This window comes from Choloepus didactylus, chromosome X (assembly GCF_015220235.1).
Source record: "Choloepus didactylus isolate mChoDid1 chromosome X, mChoDid1.pri, whole genome shotgun sequence".
Classification (NCBI taxonomy): domain Eukaryota; kingdom Metazoa; phylum Chordata; class Mammalia; order Pilosa; family Megalonychidae; genus Choloepus; species Choloepus didactylus.
Genome location: NC_051334.1, coordinates 190,434,991 through 190,455,726, shown reverse-complemented (window position 1 = coordinate 190,455,726; position 20,736 = coordinate 190,434,991). Strand labels below are relative to the sequence as shown.

Sequence of the window (20,736 nt, the reverse complement as noted above, 5' to 3'; positions counted from 1 at the left end):
ATTAGGGAAATCTTGATTGAAAATGCAATTCCTAATCCCCACCCCTAGTGATGGGCAAGTCATTTCTCTTTCTCTCGCCCTTCCTCTCACCTCCCACCCCTCTGAAAACAGCAACATGTTGCTTTAGAGAGCTGGCTGCCAGCTGGCAGAGCCAGGAATCCCTGCTTTGTGTTTTCATGTCCCCCAGCCCAACCAAGGCCTTTAGGGACCCTCAGAAAACTGCAGTTCTCCCTCTTTCCGTGGTGATGGGTGTGCACGTGGTGGCGTGTGAAGAAAGGGATGTGCGAGCCAGCTCTGTGCATGTCCGTCTCCAAGGTCTGTAATTAACCCCAAACAAAGTGCAAGGTTTGCTTCTGTGGCAGAAAACACATATGCACTGCTCAGGCTCAGTGCCAGCACAGTACATATTGTCTTTCATGCCCTGCAGCTCATAAGCATGTAATTCAAACGAAACAGTCAGGACCCACCATCGCTCATCCAATCAGGCATGCCAGCTAAAGGCACCAGAGAAGAAAGACGATGCCTTGGAGGGATGCATAAGGCCTGGCATGGTGACGACAAATGCACCACCCAACGGGCCATAAGCTCTTCTGAGCCCTTTCAGTGCTCTTTTCCCATACGTGACATCTTGTGCTCCCACCCCAGAGACCTTAGCTCACCCAGCCCCTTTTGCCCACTCCTCCAAGCTCCCAGCCCCTGGTGTTGAGATTTTTGCTTTCCACACTTCCTCTGATGCGCCAGCACAGCATCCATAACATGGGATCCACAGCCCTGGCTCTGAGAAATGGCTCTCAAGTGGTTCTGGTTCTGACAGCGTAGGGCAGTTCTGACAGGATGTGATATTGGACGGCACGGGCTCCTGCCCTGAAACTTACATGTGCTCCCCCTACCCCAGCCACAAGCATCCAGATGGCCCAGGAACATAGGCAGAGAAGGGCATTATTTTTTGCAACCCATGTTGTGCACAAGAGGCTACTGTGTTCCCTCCAAAACCATGACCGGGGACCACACTGAGAGCACAGGCTGAGTCCATACTAAGCTGAGGAGAGGCTGAATTCCCTCCTGGAGCCCAGGCAGTTTCTGACCAGGTGGGGCTGAGTTGCCTCCTGGAGCCCAGGCAGCATCTGACTGGGCAGGGCTGAATTACCCCCTGGAAGCCCACTTGCGTCTGACTGGGCGGGGCTTAATTACATCCTAGAGCCACTTGTGTCTGACCAGATGGGGCTGAATAAACTCCTGGAGCCCCACCTGTGTCTGACCTGGCGGGGCTGAAACTTCTGGGTCCCTGTGCCCTCCCTTCGCTGGCCCAAATCTGACTCAATATGGGGTTGTGTCCCCTACTTTATATGTGGCACAGGACTCCCCCAGCTGCCACAGATTGCAGCCCGGATTCTCCCAGACAGTGATGAGACTGCCTGCTGCTGTTTCCCTCAAGGGTAGGTCTTTTGGAATGAGTGCTGGAAACAGAGGCTCTGTCCATGTTTTGTCAAGACTCTTCGACCCTCACTGACTTGGGCCTTTAAATGTCCTCCCATTGTCCCCCAGGTCCCCAAGCAGTTGACTTAGGTGGTTTCTGCCTGGCTACTTGCTGCTTTGGGAAAGATCTGCTGTTTGGGCAAGATTCTCCCTAATCCTCCATTTTGGTAATTCCTCCTTGTTGCCCTTTTGTATTCTACACTCCCCAGTGTCTTAAGTCCTGCAGTGGGTCCCTGTGGGCTTGGGTCTCTGTGTCTGGGGATATAGGTGGGGATCTGTGTCCCTGCTGTGAGAGGTTTTATAGTCTGTTTCCCTAGTGAAAATTGGGAGGGATCCCGGCTGCTGCCTCTGGGAACTTTCCAAGCTGCGTGGGACCGAGTGAAGGGGAGAACAGAGGACTAGCCAGTCTGGGACAGAAGTTTCCTACCTGATATTTTTCTTTCTTCAATTCAGTGCTTGTGGGATCCTTCTCAAGTCTATACCTTCCTCCAGAGTTCTGAACAAGTAAGAATTGTCTTTTTATTTGCTGAATCTCTGAGGAGAGGTTTTTGGTAGCTGTTTACATTTGTCATGTTGATGATGTCGCTCCAAGAAGGGCAATTTTGAGACCCTGCCATGCTCTCGCTTCCAGAAGCAAAATGTGGGCCCTTCAGCCTGGGCTGCAAGGGCCTCTGGCAGCAAAGAAGAGGGCAGGAAAGAAGGGAGCTCTGCGACAGGCATGCCCATATGAGCAGAAAGCTGGAGGTGAAATGGCTACACTGGGAGAGAAGGAGGCGAGAAAACAGAGATGAAGCAGGGCGAAGCATGTTGGGACCCACCACAGTGCTCATAACAACTCAGCTTGCTTGCTTGGGATTTGACATGGAGGCTAATCTGCAGGCCTACTACCTGATCCAAACATGGGCCCTCTCTCACTCCCGATGATGGCTGAGAAGGCTGTGGAGGCAAGGTCTCAGGCCCAGTGGGCAGGCCTCTGAAAAGGGGCCATATATGCCTGCAAAGACCTGCCTCAGCCATGCCAAACTCAGCAGGTGGAAGCTGAGCTGATTCCAGCAGCCATGAATGCAGCTGCTGTAATGTTGTCTCATGGAGACAGCTGTGTTTCTCAGGCAGGGCTCTCTGTCATCCCCACCCCCACCCCCCGCTGGGCATCCAGGATGGGATCAGAGCCACCCCCACTCATGATTCAAGGCCTTGCTGCACTTTCTACTTCCTCCCTAAAGCCCACTTTTGCAGCAGCACGCAGGCTCCTCAGGAGGCAGGCAGAATCCCTTCCAGGCCTCCTCACCACTGCCCAGCCCCACCAGGGTGCTCAGACACATCTTCAACCTGCCTAGAATGCAAGCTATTTGAGGGCAAGGCCCATGCTTCATCCTACTTGGTGAGCTTCTGTCAAGTTCAGGACACAGCCTGGACACCAGCATTGTTACCTAGAAAAGGAGTTGAGGAGGGACAGAAAATAGGACCTTTTGATGAGAAAGTGCTGTAGGAGTTGGGTGAAAGATGTGTAAGACGCTGGGAGAAAAGATGATGTGGGCAGGGGAGTAGAGCTGTCTGGGGGCCAGGGTCACTACCGTTTAGGCACCCACATCCACACATGCATGCTCCCATTCCCCACCTTGGGTTTCTGGGGCCATCCCAAACCTGCAAACCTCTCCCTTCCTCCCAGGAGCCTTTCCACACAAATGCAAAGCAGGATCTAAGGGTCACTCTTCTGATCCCTTTAATTCAGTTTTCTTGCCTATCTCCTCACTCCCAACTCAGACCCTCCCTTTACTGCCTCTGCTTGCCTCAAACCTGATGTTCAGACATATCCCAGCAGACACAACATCTACGTTGAAATGAAGATGAAGTTAGGAGTAGCAAATGGTCTGTGACCGATTCTTACTATAATCAAATCAGGAGACCCATCACTCTTTTTTTATTTTTTTATTAGAGCAATTATATGTTTACAGAAAAATCAAGCAGGAAGTACAGAGTGCCCATATACCCTCTTCTTACACATCCACTTTTCACTATTCTTTTTTAACATGATTTTGAGATATATTGACACACCATATAATCCATCCAAAGTATACAATCAATGTGGTTCAAAGTATCATCACATATTTGTGTATTCATCACCATGATCATTTTAGAACATTTGCATTACTCCAGAAAAAGAAATAACAAGAAAAAAGAAGACCCCAAACATCCCATATCCCTTACCTCTCCCTCTTAGTGACCACTAGTATTGCACTCTACCCAATTTTAAGTTTCAATAGAGGTAAGTTAACTAAGACTTTTCACTATTCTTAATATTTTGCATTAGTGTGGTACTTTTATTACAATTGATGAAACATTATTGTTTTAATTATACTATTTACTATAGCCCATAGTTTACTTTAGGTTTCACTCTTTGTGTTGTACAGTTCTATGGGTTTTTTTTTCTGGTAATTTATATACAACCAAAAATTTCCCATTCAAATATGCAATCCAGTCGTGTTGATTACATACACAAAGTTGTGCCTCCATCACCATTACCCATCGCCAACACTTTTCCATCACCCCAAACAAAAACTCTGTATCAATTTAACATTAACTCCCCGTTCCCCACCCTTATCTGGTCCCTGGTAACCTATATTCTAGTTTCTGACTTTATGAACTTGCATATGCTACCTATTTCATATCAGTGAGATCATAAAATATTTGTCTTTTTGTGCCTGGCTTATTTCAGTCACCATGAAGTCTTCAAGGTTCATCCATGTTTTAGCATGTACCAGTGCTTCATTCCTTTTTTAAGGCTAAGCGATATCCCATTGTATGTATATGCAACATTTTGTTTATCCATTCATCTGCTGATGGACATTTGGGTTGCTTCCACCTTTTAATTATGGTGAATAATGCTTCTATGAGCATTTGGTGTGGAAATATCTGTTTGAGTCCAGCTTTTAATTATTTGGGGTATAAACCTAGAAGTGGCATTGCTGGATCATATAGTAATTCTATACTTAACTTCCTGAGGAACCCCCAGACTGTTTTCCACAGTGACTGTACCACTTTCCATTCCCACCAACTATGTCTGAGGGTTCCTATTTCTCCACATTCTCTCACTTGCTATTTTCTGTTTTTTTAACAGTAGCCACTCTAGAGGGTATGAAGTGGTATCTCGTGATTTTGATTTGCATTTCCCTGGTGACTAGTGACGCTGAGCATCTTTTCATATGTTTATTGACCATTTATATATCTTCTTTGGAGAGACTTCTATTCAAATCTGTTGCCCATTTTTTAAATGAGTTGTTTTTTATTGTTGAGTTGTAGGATTTCCTTATAAATTCTGGATATTAAACCCTTAAGCAGATTTGTGGTATCCAAATATTTTCTCCCATTGAGTAGGTTCTCTTTTCACTTTCCTGACGAAGTCCTTTGAGGCACAAAAGTTTTTAATTTTGAGGAGGCCCCATTTATCTATTATTTCCACCATTGCTTGTGCTTTGGGTATGAAATCTAAGAAACCAATGCTTACCACAAGCTCCTGAAGGTGCTTCCCTACATTTTCTTCTAGGAGACTTATAGTCCTGGTTCTTATATTTAGGTCTTTGGCCCACTTTGCATTAATTTTTGTATACGATATGAGGTAGGAGTCCACCTTTATCCATTTGCATATGGCTATTCAGTTCTCCCAGCACCAGTTGTTGAAGAGATATTTTTTCCCCACTGACTGGACTTAGCAGCATTCTCAAAAATCAACTGGCCGTAGGTGTGAGGGTTTATTTCTAAATTCTCAATGTGATTCCATTGGTCTGTATGTCTATCTTTGTGCAATCAAAGTATGCTGTTTTGATTACTGTGGCTTTGTAATATGTTTTAAAATCAGGAAGTGCAAGTCTTCCAACTTTTACTTTTTCAAGATGGCTTTGGCTATTCTGGGCTCCTTACCCTTCCATATAAATTTGATGATTGGCTTTTCCATTTCTATGAAGAAGGCTTGGAGATTTTGTTTGGATTGTGTTGAATGTGTAAATCGCTCTAGGTAGAATTGATATCTTAGTATTTAGTCTTCCAATCCGTGAACAACTTATCAGTCTTTGAAGGAAAAATAGCAGGTGGGAGAAGGTAGTAAGATAGGAATATAAGTTGTGAAATCCAGGAACTGGGACAGGTCTAAGTCTCTGGGAACTTACGTATTCATTTAATCAGCCCACACATATCTGTTGAACACTCAGTGTGCCAGACACTGTGTTGGACATGGAGTGTACAGTGTTGGACAGATGCCCACAAGATCCCTGACTTCCTAATAGATTTCCGGGGAAATGGTCCCCAGGGGACATTGGACAATGTCTGGAGACATCTCTTGTGTCATAACTGGGGGGCAGTTATGTGTGCTACTGGAGTCTAGGGGGTAGAGTCCAGGGATGCTGCTAAATATCCTGCAATACACAGGACAGCCCCATAACAAAAAATCATTGAGGCCCAATTGTCAATAGTGCCATGGATGAGAAACTGTGCTTTGCATGTATAATGAAATCACCATAACTGGAGCAGAACTCATGGTGGAGGCAAGGGTGGTAGGCCAAGAGCTCACTGGGGGTGTGGTCCAGGAGTTAGCAGATAATAGTAACAATGGAGAGTAGTTTTTAGGGCTTAAGGGTGAGGGGGTTAAGGGACACAGTGTGATTCAAAGCAGACAGCGGTGGCAAGGTCCTTGAGCCCTGTTGTCAGAGACAAGGAGGTCAGGAGAAAAGGGATCATTTCCCTCTCAAAGTGAGCATTCAGTGTCTTTTTTTAAAAAAATTAGAGCAGTTGTAGGTTTACAGAAAGTACAGAGTTCTCATATACTACTACCCCCCACACACACCCATGCAGTTTTCCCTATTATTAACATTTTGTGTTATTGTTGTAGCTTTTTTTACAATTGATGAAACAATATTATTATAAATATATTAACTATAGTCTAGAGTTTACATTAGGGTTCACTCTTTGTGTTGTACAGTTCTAGCTTTCATTGTTTTAAATTTTGCAGTTTAGCAGTGTTTTCATTTTAAATTACCTCAGGGTGGGGGTGATACCATCATTTTGGAGATTACTAGATACCAACACCCTGCACTGCCATAGCAGGAGCTGAGGGGACTGGGGCTTGCAAACAGGTCCCAGCTCTGTTTTCACCTGCTCACTTGTGGCCCTCCTGCCCTCTGCTGATCCCTGGGTTCTCTGTGACCTTATCCTTGGTCCTCTCCATTGCAGGTGAGGGTCCCAGCTTCTGGGGCCATACATGGAGGATGACCGAAAAATCCAACAGCATGAAGAGCTCCCCTGCCAATAACCACAACCACCATGCACCCCCTGCCATCAAGTTCAATGGCAAAGATGAGCACAGGACCAGCAGCAGGTAAGTCTGCTGAGGTTGGGCAGTTTCAGGGAGCCTCACTGTCAAGGAGCAAATACTCTTTGACTCAAGAGAACCCTCTAAAGGGACTATGAGGTTGCTAGGCATGTTCCAGGAAGAGAAAGTGCTGATGGGAGACCCTGAGTCAACTCTGCTCCTTCCTCTGCAGGCCACAGTCTGCAGCTGATGATGACACCTCCTCGGAACTGCAGAGGCTGGCAGAGATGGACGCCCCACAGCGGGGCAGGGGTGGCTTCCGCAGGTGGGTCCCACCACGGCCCTGTTGCTCCCCTCTCCCACCAATGGGGCCTGTCCAGGTGGCTACCTTGTCTCTTCTTTCAGCCAACTGGGCCTTGCCACCAAGGCCTTTGAGGAACATGGTCATTGCTGTCCCGACCAACTCAACTCCTCCTTTTCCTCCAGAGTGTCCAATCAAGCACTAAGCATTGAGCAGCCATTCTGTCTCAGAGTCATGGGGAGCTATCCATCCCAGCAGAGAGGTCTGGGGAGAAGGTTCCACAGTCTCTATCCTAGAGTTTAGGCTTCTCAGGGAAACCAGGAAGCTGGGGGAAGTCTGCCTTCTGGACTGTCTTCCCTTAACACAACCTCCATATTGTCTTGGATACTTCCTGTCTGTTCTTCACAATCAACCGAGATGGCACCTCAGGAAACCTTCCCGGAACCACCTAGGTCCTGTCAGGCTGTATTAGGGGCAAAGGCTGCTCCAGTGCCCTGTCCTTGGCTTGTTGGCAATTGTGGCCTGTTTCCAGGTTTCCCTCTCCTGTCTACCAGCTCCCTCAAAAGACAGTGAGCCCTTGGTGGCAGGTCCTCTGTGAATGGCACAGGTCTCCACCTCATGCTCCCTCCCTCTCTCACCTCTAGGATCGTCTGCCTGGTAGGGGTCATCAGAGAGTGGGCTAACAAGAATTTCCATGAGCAGGAGCCTAGACCTGACTCGTTCCTTGAGCGTTTTTGTGGGCCTGAGCTCCAGACCATGACCACACAGCAGGGAGACGGCAAAGGAGACAAGGACTGTGAGGGCAAGGCCACCAAGTAAAGCAGAGGGCTGACTGGGGGGTTTGAGCTCTGAGCTCTGCCATGACATGGGTAGGGGTGGGCAATTGATACCTGCTATGTTTTCAACTGCCAAACATTTCTATTGTCCCTGCCCCACAGCTTTTCTAACAGCCAGTGGCTTTGGTCACCTTGGGTGGCACTTGCCAGATCTTCTTCTACTGTACATGTAGTGAGGGGCAAGGACACACAAATGGAGGCTGGGGCTGGGGCAGGGAGGGGCGGGCTAGCCCCCGCCCTCTTTCCCGCAGTCAGGAAGCACAGAGCAGGAGGGAAATTAGGGAGTGCTTTGGGCATCAGGGTTCAGGAGTTGGATCTTTGAAGAGGTTGTGCTGGGAGCTGGTGGGGGAGGCCTGAAACTTTGGGGTGAGTGGGGAGAAGGCAGAGCTGGAAGAAGGAGTAGGTGGCAATGATGATGTCTGGCTGACATACCCCACCTCTGGCTGATGGAGGAAAAGGGCTCTTGACAAGGCAGGATGAAGCATTTGGGAAAGTGATTTGGGGACTAGAGGCCAGAGACCAATAGGGAGGGTGGGGTGGGCAGGAATCATGTGGTGCTTACTGGCTTGGAGCATCTCTTTCATTCCAGGAAGGATGTGGGAGCCAGCCCTGCACCCTCATCACTGTGATTTGGAAATCCCTCCCCAGGTCCTGAGGCCCATCATTATGGAAAGCACTGGTCCTTGCCACATCCTCTGGGCCAGGGCCCCAGGAGGACATGGAATCAATGGGCCTATCTGGGGTCAGAATGGGAAGAGGGGTGCCCTTCACCATTTGCGCTCTACTCAGATTCCCAGGACCAGGTTGTAGGCCCATGAGCTGATCCACCCCTTACTCCTCATCCATCACCCCATATATCACCTCAGGAAGGGCTCTTTCAGGGACTCCTGGCCTCTGGGAGCTCGGGGTGCTGCCATCCTGGGAGGCCTGGTCCCCAAGCTTGGCCTCTATCTGTCTCCTCAGGAAGAAATGTGAATTACTTGTCATGGATCCGGCTGGGGACTGGTACTACCGCTGGTTGTTTGTCATTGCCGTACCTGTCCTCTACAACTGGTGCCTGCTGGTGGCCAGGTGAGCCAGGTTCCAGGATGGGGTGCCCAGGGTAGCCATGCCTAGGGTTAAGAGCCCACCAATTTCAGTTGTGGAGACAGACTCACCCCAACCCAGCCCTACTCTTGGATTCCCTGCTTGCCAATGGCACCTCCATTTGCCCTGTCTCTCTCAATCTCCCCGCCAAGTCCCCAACTTAATATGCCACCAAGACTTCAGGGGTGACCTGCTAGTTACTTCCCCATTCACACCAGCTCTGCCCTAGGTGAGACCACCCCATCCGTCCCTGGATGACCAGGACAGCCCCCCTCTTTCCTCCTCCAGTGTATCCTCTACACTTGCAACAAGCATGGTTGGTAGAAACTGGGATCTGATGATGTCACTCCTTCCTCAGAAACCTTTCAGTGGCTCCCCATTGCCTTCAAGATAAGGTTCAAGCCCTGGGCAGGGCCTTTAAGGCCCTCTGGAGCTGGTCCCTGCCTTCTCTCCTGCTCCACCTTCTGGACACACTGCAGCCCCAGCACTCACTGCTCTTGTTTCCTCAAGAGAAGATTCCCTTCCCCTATTTAACCCATGGAGGTCAAGGTAGGCCTCTCCAAGGAGGTGATATCTCAGCTAAGATCTGAATGGTCTCCAGAATGGCTGAAGGATTGTTTGAATGAAACACCAGGAAGGTCAGCATGGGTTGGTTCTGTGAAGGGAGCTCGGGTTTTATTCAAAATGTGCCCAAGAGGTCAGAATTAGCCACTCCTTCCTTTGACTGGTACACTCCCAGGGCCATCATCCTGGGCTCTGTCCCCTTCTCTGCTCTCTCCCTAGACCCTTACCCATTTGACCACTATATTCTGTCAATGCTCTCTCCTCTCAATTCTCCCTCCTTTTTCTTCCCACCTTCCCGTAACCACTTCCATAGCATAAGACTGGCTACTCCTGCCCTCATTCCCACCTGAAATGCCCAGTGCTCTGTGTTTGGTGCTCAAAAGGGATATGTTGAAGAGATAAGCATGTAAGAGCTTCAGCTTCAGTTCTTCCAATGACTGATTTATTCATTCATTCAACTAATGCCCATTGAATACTCAAATTCTGATGCCCTGAGCTAGGCATGGGGGCACACAGTGATGACTGACAGGTGGTCTCTACTCCCCCTGGAGTTCATAGTCCAGTGGATGAGACAGACAAGCAATGGTCAATGTGATGTCTATGTAAGGATGTCTGTGGTGGAAATAAGAGTTATTTGTCTGTAAGTCTCTCCCTGGTACCAGGCTGAATGTGAATCACCAGTATCCCTGGTGGCCATTCCAAGCTCTGCACACAGTGGATGCTCTTCTTGGGGCCTCCAGGGCCTTGGGTGGCTCTGGGGGTGAAAGCCAGCCTTCTCCTCCTGCAGAGCCTGCTTCAGTGATCTACAGACAGGCTACTACGTGGTGTGGCTGGTGCTGGACTACTTCTCAGATGTGGTCTACATCATGGACCTCTTCATCCGATTGCGCACAGGTGAGCAAGTGTCTGAGAAGCCGAGGCAGGACATGACCTTCAAGTTCAAAGACATGAGTCCCAATTTCCAGGAAGCCTTCTGGACATGATACTGGAGTCATCTGTCTGGCTGTGACTTGGGTTGGTGCCTGCCCCTCTTTGAGACTCAAGGTTGTTGTGTGCTTAGTGAGGTTGGGATCAGGTGGTCTCTTAGGGCCCTTCTGTCTAGCCCTGCTATGTGAGTCCCTATACCCCTCCCTGGGAAGGGTAGTTTGTTGCTGAGCTTCAGCTTACAGGGTGGGCTGGACACAAGGGCAGAAGTGACATACTAGCTTGCATCTCCACTAGGTTTCCTGGAGTGAGGGTTGCTTGTCAAAGATCCCAAGAAGTTGCGTGACAACTACATTCATACCCTACAGTTCAAGCTGGACGTGGCTTCCATCATCCCCACAGACTTCATCTATTTTGCCATGGGCATCCACAGCCCTGAGCTGCGCTTCAACCGCCTGCTACACTTTGCCAGCATGTTTGAGTTCTTTGACTGTACTGAGACACGCACCAGCTACCCCAACATCTACTGCATCAGCAACCTGGTCCTCTACATCTTGGTCATCATTCACTGGAATGCCTGCATCTACTATGCCATCTCCAAGTCCATTGGCTTTGGAGTTGACAGCTGGGTTTACCCCAACATCACTGATCCTGAGTATGGCTATCTGGCTAGGGAATACATCTACTGCCTTTACTAGTCCACACTGACCCTCACCACTACTGGGGAGACACCACCTCCTGTAAAAGATGGGGAGTACCTATTTGTCATCTTTGACTTCCTGATTGGTGTCCTCATCTTTGCCACTATTGTGGGAAATGTGGGCTCCATGATCTCCAACATGAATGCCACCCGGGCTGAATTCCAGGCCAAGATTGATGCCATCAAACACTATATGCAGTTCCGCAAGGTCAGCAAGGACATGGAAGCCAAGGTCATCAGGTGGTTTGACTACCTGTGGACCAATAAGAAGACCGTGGATGAGCAGGAAGTTCTCAAGAACCTGCCAGCCAAACTCAGGGCTGAGATAGCCATCAATGTTCACCTGTCAACACTCAAGAAGGTGCGCATCTTCCATGACTGTGAAGCTGGCTTACTGGTGGAGCTGGTCCTGAAGCTCCGTCCCCAGGTCTTCAGCCCTGGAGATTACATTTGCCGCAAAGGGGACATTGGCAAGGAGATGTTCATAATAAAGGAGGGCAAGTTGGCAGTGGTGGTGGATGGTGGTGTGACTCATTATGCCCTGCTTTCAGCTGGGAGCTGCTTTGGCGAGATCAGTATCCTTAACATTAAGGGCAGCAAAATGGACACTCGATGCACAGCCAACATCCACAGCCTCGGCTACTCAGATCTCTTCTGCTTGTCCAAGGATGATCTTATGGAAGCTGTGACTGAGTACCCTGATGCAAGAAGGTCTTGGAGGAGAAGGGTCGGGAGATCCTGATGAAGGAGGGGCTGCTGGATGAGAATGAGGTGGCAGGTAGCATGGAGGTGGATGTGCAGGAAAAGCTAGATCAGCTGGAGACCAACACGGAGACCTTATATACCCGCTTTGCCCGCCTGCTGGCTGAGTACACAGGAGCCCAGCAGAAGCTCAAGCAGCGAATCACAGTTCTGGAGACCAAGATGAAGCAGAATGAGGATGATTACCTGTCAAATGGGATAAACAGCCATGAGCCAGATGCTGTTGAGAAGCCATAAGGGCTGGGGCTCACCTGCCTTCCCAGCCTTGGCTTTGATTCCAGGAGCTAGAAGAGCTGTTTAAGTCTCTGTCTTTATCTGCATTACCCACCTGGTTCCCTGACCTCTCTCTGGAGCCTCTCTATCACAAGGTTCTTGTCCCAAACACCCAGGACTGCCCCCCTCCTTTCCCAAACAAAGTCCAGGAGTTTCAGCCTGCCCAAGTCTGGGGAAGGAAGAGGGGGGCAGATGAACTGCCTACAGGAGGCTCTTTCTGGGACTGGAAGTTGGGCAACAATCTGCTCTAAAGAAGCTCATCTGCAGAGTGTTGGGCACCTCACTGTAATTCTCCCCTTTGCCCAGTTGCCCTTGCAACCAGCCACTCCCCACTTGGTTCTGACCCCTGCTTTTCCCTGCACATGTATGTAGTTTGAGCCCTGGCTGCAGGCATTGAGCATGGGTACCCAGAGTCTGTCTCCTAGGGCAGCAAAAGGGATGTGGTGGAGGGCTGCCTCTCCAACTCCCACTCTGTTGATCAGTCTGCCAGCCAGTTATGGGGTGTCTGAAGTCTTCTCTGGACTAGGGAGATGCTCTTATCTTCTGGTCCATTCTGGCACAGGGAGTGAGGAGCCAGGCAGAGGGCAATCGGCCAGCAGGCAACACCACCTGGAGAAGGAGGTGGCCAGGAGCTCTGGCTGTCACCCCCTATGCAGAGCATTTCTGAAGAGGCCCTGGAAGTTGGTGATGAGTGGGAGACTCCAAGTTCACAGCTGCATTAGAAGCACTTACAAGTTAATAAATTCCTTTGAACTAACTGTGGTTATTCCTCAATTATGCTGTCTACATCCTTTCCCTCCGTCCCTCTCCCTCTTCTCTACTCCTCCCATCTAGGACCCTTTTTGCCTGGAATACTTTCTGCTTCCTTCCCCTGCCTGAGTTCTCCAGGACTCTGCTCAGGGAACACCACCTCTAAGAAGTCCCCCTTGATTGCACCCCACCCACATACACACACGCTGCCTTAGGCAGTCACTCCCTCTCTGCCTGGCTCTTAGCACACTGTGTGGTTGGTTTTGATGGACCTTGTTTCCCCCTCTAGACTGTGAGCTCTGTCTGCAGCCCTCAGTGACATGCCTGGCATGGAACAGGCATTCAGGGAATGTTTATTCACTCGGAGAGCAAAGACATGAATGAATGAACAAAACTGACCCAAACTCCTATGTGCCCACGTGCCAGCAGCCCTATCTGGACAGAAGCACCAGCTCTGCCTGTGGAGTTGGGCAGGTATTTGAACTGAGTGTTCCAGGATGATCAGACCCCTGCAGGACAAGTGCTAATGAGTAGACAAGAAGATCTAGGTGCAGGTGCAGGTGTCTTGAGGCACACTATTCATTTTGAAGGGAATTCATTCTTCTTCCAGGCAGAGTTCTCCCCTTGAAAGTTCGCTGGCAGAAAGGGCTCGGCACCCCTTCATTGCAAAGGTGGTTGAGCTGACAGGAGGAGGGGCCCTTGGAGACCCAGCCAGCTGTGTGCTCAGATGCTTGTTGCTAAGGCTACATTAGAGAGTTCTGTTTTCACCAGGTGCTGGAACCTGGAAGAGGTTTTGCAGGCCTGGGAAGGCACTGGGGCCAAAGGCAGGGGGATGGTTGCACTGGAAGTTTCTGTCCTGCTTTCAGCAAGAAATTTGCGGGGTTTCTCCCTGGAACCAGATTCCCCCTCAGCCTAGTCCCAACAGATGCCCAATTTCCAGCCCCACCAGGGGATAGACACTGTGGCATTGATACCATTTTCCCCAGGGCAAAGCAGGTGGTTTCTCCGAGTCACATGGGGAGTCCACTGGCTGGAGACAGGCTCTGGGGCTCAGCTCCCTCCCTCTCCCCTGCTTCCCTTCTCCAGACATCCTTGGCTCTAATTAACCAAGACTTTTTGCATTGCCTTAAATCTCTATGCCCTTTTCAGGTTCTGGGAATTTTCTCAGACTGTTCCCTCTGCCTGGATCACCCTTGCCCGTTTTCTGCTTTTTCTTGCTCTGAGATTCTATTCACAGGCACCCCTCCTTAGTCCCAGCACAACCAACACAGCAAATTTGCTAGCATCTATCTAGCAATCTAGTCTTGTCTTCCCATCGAAATAGTTTGCTCATTGGGAAAAAGATGAAGGTGTCCGGCGCCGCCCCGCTCGACCCCTGTTCCCCGGCCGGCGAGGGGAGAAACAAGGGATGAGAGAGAGAGAGAGATGCAGACCACGCAAACTGACCTGGCTGGAAGTCACGACTCGAGCCACACGGCGGTTGCGAGAGCAAGTCTTTTACTGAAGCTAGATAAGCATTCTCTGTTACAGGTTTCCACGCGGGGCAGAGTGCCTCGCGGGAGAGCAGCCTCGATGTGGCCGTCAGGTACGGCTCCTAGTGGGCTGTCTCCCCGAGGTTCGCTTGGGCAAACTCTTAAGTACTCTACTCATAACCAATGATCTAGCGCCGCGCATATGCACTCAATTGGCAGATAGGAATAGTGAGTGTGCACGTCATAAGCGGAAGCAGGATATGGGCGCCATCTTGGCTCATTCGATGGGCGGGGGGACTTTGGAGCAGGTTTACAGCGCATGCGCTATGCCCGTCCCGGGAGACGGCTCTCCACAAACTAGAAATAGAGATACCATTCGATCCAGCGACTGCACTTCTCGGTATATACTCGGAAGATCGGAAAGCAGTGACACAAACAGATATCTGCACGCCAATGTTCATAGCAGCATTATTCACAATTGCCAAGAGATGGAAACAACCCAAATGTCCTTCAACAGATGAGTGGATAAATAAAATGTGGTATATACACACGATGGAATACTACACGGCAGTAAGAAGGAACGACCTCGTGAAACATATGACAACATGGATGAACCTTGAAGACATAATGCTGAGCGAAATAAGCCAGGCACAGAAAGAGAAATATTATATGCTACCACTAATGTGAACTTTGAAAAATGTAAAACGAATGGTTTATAATGTAGAATGTAGGGAAACTAGCAATAGAGAGCAATTAAGGAAGGGGGAACAGTAATCCAAGTAGAAGGGATATGCTATTTAACATTCTGGGGATGCCCAGAAATGACTATGGTCTGTTAATTTCTGATGGATATAGTAGGAGTAAGTTCACAGAAATGTTGCTATATTATGTAACTTTCTTGGGGTAAAGTAGGAACAGGTTGGAAGTAAAGCAGTTATTTTAGGTTAGTTGTCTTTTTCTTACTCGCTTGTTATGGTCTCTTTGAAATGTTCTTTTTTTGTATGTTTTTGTTTTTTGTTTTGTTTTTAAATTTTTTTTTCCATACAGATGATTTAAAAAGGAAAAAAAAGGTTAAAAAAAAAAAAGAAACACAGAAAAAAATATGTAGTGCCCCCTTGAGGAGCCTGTGGAGAGTGCAGGGGTATTTGCCTATCCCACCTCAATGGTTGCTAACATGACCACAGACATAGGGAACTGGGGTTTTGATGGGTTGAGCCCTCTACCGTAGGTTTTACCCTTGGGAAGACGGTTGCTGCAAAGGAGAGGCTAGGCCTCCCTATAATTGTGCCTAAGAGCCTCCTCCCGAATGCCTCTTTGTTGCTCAGATGTGGCCCTCTCTCCCTAGCTAAGCCAACTTGAAAGGTGAAATCACTGCCCTCCCCCTATGTGGGATCAGACACCGAGGGGAGTGAATCTCCCTGGCAACGTGGAATATGACTCCCGGGGAGGAATGTAGACCTGGCATCATGGGACAGAGAACATCTTCTTGACCAAAAGGGGGATGTGAAAGGAAATGAAATAAGCTTCAGTAGCAGAGAGATTCCAAAAGGAGCCAAGAGGTCACTCTGGTGGGCACTCTTACACACAATTTAGACAACCCTTTTTAGGTTCTAAAGAATTGGGGTAGCTAGTGGTGGATACCTGAAACTATCAAGCTACAACCCAGAACCCATGAATCTCGAAGACAATTGTATAAAAATGTAGGTTATGAGGGGTGACAATGGGATTGGGAAAGCCCTACGGACCACACTCTACTTTGTCTAGTTTATGGATGGATGAGTAGAAAAATAGGGGGAGGAAACAAACAAACAAACAGACAAAGGTACCCAGTGTTCTTTTTTACTTCAATTGCTCTTTTTCACTTTAATTATTATTATTATTATTATTGTGTGTGTGCTAATGGAGGTGTCAGGGATTGATTTAGGTGATGAATGTACAACTATGTAATGGTACTGTGAACAATCGAATGTATGATTTGTTTTGTATGACTGCGTGGTATGTGAATATATCTCAATAAAAGGAAGATTAAAGGAAAAAGAAAAAGCACCCGGTGACTTCACATTGCACCCAGAATAAAATGCCAACTTCTTACCACATTCCCTATGTGATCTGGCCCAGTCTATCTTTCAGACTTCATTTCCTACTAGTCTATCCCTTGGTAAACCCACTTGAGCCATTCTGGCCTCCTTTCTGTTCTTTAAATCAGCCAAATCCTTTCCTGCCTTAGTTTGCACCTACTATTTCCTCTGCCTGAGATGCTTTGCTGCCTGGTCAGTCAGTTCTTACCTCATATGTTTCCTTCTCAGTAAGCTTTTCTTTGATCACTCAGTCTAAATTACTGTACTTACAGATACCTGAAATTATCTTGCTCGATTGTGTGTTGATTATCTGTCTCACCTTTCAAGCAGTCTGTAAGATACAAAAAGGCAGTCGCCTTAATTGCTTGTTCATACTGTATCCTGAGCTTCAGAAACAGATTCTGATACATAGTGGGAGCTTGGTTAATATTTGTAAAATAAGTGAAAGAATGAGGTTTGGTTTAGCAAAAATTACTGGGTTCCAACTGAGAGCTATGTACTCTGCTAGGCCCTGGGGATATAGTGATGAGTTGGATAGAGCGCTCACCCTAGAGGAGCTGAGAGTCAAAACCAGGACAAGTTCACTGGTAATAGTAAGACAGAAAAGTGCTCTCAGGTTTACTGATAAAATTCATTGGTTCTCCTTTCCTGGCAACATATGGACTTGCCTATCTTTTTTTTTTTTTTTTTTTTTTTTTTGGAATGCATATGGAAGATGTAAGTCAGTGGAGAAATGACTTCAGAAATTGGTTGGGGAAGTGTCATGGGTTGTTTCCTGAGTTTGAGTAGCTGGTCCCAGAATTGAGGGACAAGTGGTCAGGAACATTGATCCTGAAGCAATTGTGCAATTGCCGCGGTTTATTTTTCATATTATCCCTACTTTCTACCCAGTTACATGCCCTCTTCCCATTACCTCCTTAAGTGAGAGTTATGGAGCTCTTCTGCTCAGGCACATCAAGCTCTTCTCCAAATCTACTTATAAGAAAGCAATTTCTATTCATTTATATATATATATATTTATGTTTATTTCTTTTATTTATATATGTATGTATGTATTATTTATTACTTATTTATCTTTCTTGGTCTTGAGATCAAGTCCCAGAAGCAACAACTAATATCTTTTGGATAATATCTGAAGATGGGATGAGAGGAAGATGAAGTATTTCAATAAATCAAATAATCATTGCAGAACAAACACTGTTTTTGCTTTGAGAACATGGCTCATTATTCATTTTAACAAATTATTTTTAGTATGATAAGTTCAGTATTTTTTTCTGGGGGTAGAAATGGAGGGTGACAGTATAGGATAGTGGTTAAGACCATGAGATTTGAGATTAAGCCTAGCTGGATTTAAATCCCAGCTCTATGATGGTAGTACAACATTGTGTACTTAATTAGCAGCACTGAAATATTTGATTGTATATATGATAACAGAAAAAAAGTTTTAAAAATTCATGGAACTACACTACAAAAACAGTGACCCCTAAGTTAAACCATGGGCTATAGTTAATAATACAATTATAAAAATGTGCTATCATCATTTGTAACAAATGTTACACACCAACGCAATGTGTTAATAATAGGGTGGTATATGGGAATCCTGTATTTTATGAATGATTGTTCTGTAAACTCAAAACTTCTCCAATAAAGAAAAAAATTACGGCTTTTTTAAAAAAAGAAAGCAATTTCTGCTATCAACATAATCCTTGTCAGGTTTTTTTTTTTTTGCATTTTTATTAGGGATCAATTTCTTAGACCATGGGTCTATAATTTTGCTCTGAGGAGAAGAAACTGACTTTTATTGACATGAAGCATTGAAATCACTGGAGATTAGAGGGCTGGGATAGGGAAGTGCTCCACCCTCTTTGGGACCTTGGGTGGAAAAACTCTTCCAGAGCATCGAGGTGGAATGCCCACCCTCGACCTCCGGGGCAAACTCACCCTTTCCATGCATGTGGGCTGCTCCACTCTCACAGCCCAAGGCCTCTTGACTCCAGACCTCAACCTCCATGGCTCTGTCTTTGAAGAAAATTTTCCTTCAATTTGTTCCTTGTCTCTCTCCTCCAGTCCCGACTGGCAGAGGCTCTGTCTGTAAAGATCTTGCAAAAATTCTGTTGGCTTTGCATGAAGCATGCAGGGGTCAAAGCCATCAGACAATAGGAGTTTCCACAAATCCTTTCTGCTTAACTCCTTATCCAATCTTGGCTTGTCCTCAGGTTGGGCTGTAGCTTCTGGGATTCTACCCACTGGAAGCCCGTAATTTTCCAAGCCATCAACTTCTGGTTTCTTTGAACCCAAGAGTTCAGTTCTAAGTTTATCTCTCTCTGCTCGCATTTTACTATAAGCTGCAAGGAGAAGCCAGGATACGTCCTCCACACGTAGTCTGGAGATCTCCTCAGCTAAGTATTCCAGGTTGTTGCTTCCAGATTCTTCCCTCCATCTGACACCAGGACTCAATTTTGCCAAATTCTCTGCCACTTTAAAACAAGGATCGCCTTTCTTCCAGTTTACAACACATTCATCATTTCTGTTCAAGTCCTCATCAAAAGTATCTTTAGAGTCCACATTTCCACAAACAGTCTCTTTAAAGCAGTTTTGGCCTTTTCTATCAAGCTCCTCACAATTCTTCCAGAGTCTTCCCCTTATCCACTTAAAAAGCCGTTCCAACATGTTTGGTATTTGCAGACTCAGCAGCAAAAGCACCCCACTTCTCTGGTACCAAAATCTGTCCTAGTTTGCTAATGCTGCAGAATGCAAACACCAGAGATGGATTGGCTTTTATAAAAAGGGGGTTTATTTGGCTATACAGTTACAGTCTTAAGGCCATAAAGTGTCCAAGGTAACACATCAGTAATCGGGTACCTTCACTGGAGGATGGCAAATAGCGTCCGGAAAACCTCTGCTAGCTGGGGAGGCACATGGCTGGTGTCTGCTCCAAAGTTCTGGTTTCAAAATGGCTTCTCCCAGGACATTCCTCTCTAGCAAGCTTGCTCCTCTTCAAATAACATCACTCACAGCTGCACTGCGTTCAGTCTCTTTGAGTCAGCATGTTTTATATGGCTCCACTGATCAAGGCCCACCCTGAATGGGTGGGGTCACACCTCCATAGGAGTATCCCACCCAAGTCACCACCCACAGCTGGGTGGGGCACATTCCAAGCAAATCTAACCAGCACCAAAACGTCTGTCCCACAAGACCACAATGATAATGGCATTTGGGGGACACAATACATTCAAACCGGCACAGGCCCTTACTCAGACTGTAATTAGATGAGACTAAATAGTGGAATTCCTGATTTTAGCAGGAGGTTGGAGGATTTGGGGGGTCGGGGACTGCCTGGAGCCCTTGACACAGGCCATGCCTTCTCGGGCATATTGTAGATACTGGGCTTTGGTAGGATTTAGAAGATGTAAACAAGTCAAGAGAAGGAAAGAAGTGGAGGTTGAAGATCGGAAGGTTGTTGGAGAGGTCATAGTGTGTGGAGTAGAAATTAAGCTGGATGACCTTCAAGGGCTTTTTCAATTCCAAGCACTTCTATGTTTATGATGATTATAAGCAATTATTTGGTATACATCAGATCCTTCATTAGCTTTCAGTGTTTTCTCAGGAGAGTGTTTTCTATAAAATTAATTATAATTTTGAAAAATGTAATACCTAAAGCTAATCATTTTAATGTGACACTTTTCTGTCCTTTCTTCCTGCTGTTAAGAAGGTGAAGGGAGCTCAGAAGCCTTTCAAGAGAAACTAAATTGGAGTATAACATTTCATAGCTTTGAAGAATACATCCATATGACTCTACAGGTAAGAGGGGTTTTGTCCTCTGATTACTTCATGTGTAAAGTACATGCAGTAGAAGATAGAGATTATAATTTCTCAAATGTGGCTTGGGGACTATATACATCAGAATCACATGGGGAGCTTGGTAAAAATAAAGATTCCTGAGCCTCACCTTAGACCCTTTGAATGAGAATCTTAAACCCTGTAGGGCTGGAAGCTACTTTTCTAACAGGCTCCATGAATTTTAAGAACAACTGATCCTCTGAAGAGGAAATACAAATGGCCAAAAAACACATGAAAAAATGTTCAGCTTCACTAGCTATTAGGGAGATGCAAATTAAGACCACAATGAGATACCATCTCACACCAATTAGATTGGCTGCCATTAAACAAACAGGAAACTACAAATGCTGGAGGGGATGTGGAGAAATTGGA

General features: G+C 47.0%; 1 protein-coding gene across 1 annotated transcript; it reads left to right on the top strand.

The window, feature by feature from the left end:
* Window positions 1-6,725: 6,725 nt before the first annotated feature.
* Window positions 6,726-12,188, top strand: LOC119523206 (cyclic nucleotide-gated olfactory channel-like). The gene is given in 7 exon segments (XM_037822001.1): window positions 6,726-6,844; window positions 7,011-7,103; window positions 7,724-7,894; window positions 8,879-8,986; window positions 10,353-10,459; window positions 10,787-11,890; window positions 11,893-12,188. Coding segments are annotated over 7 exon segments (1,989 nt in total). The 5' UTR covers window positions 6,726-6,734.
* Window positions 12,189-20,736: the final 8,548 nt, after the last annotated feature.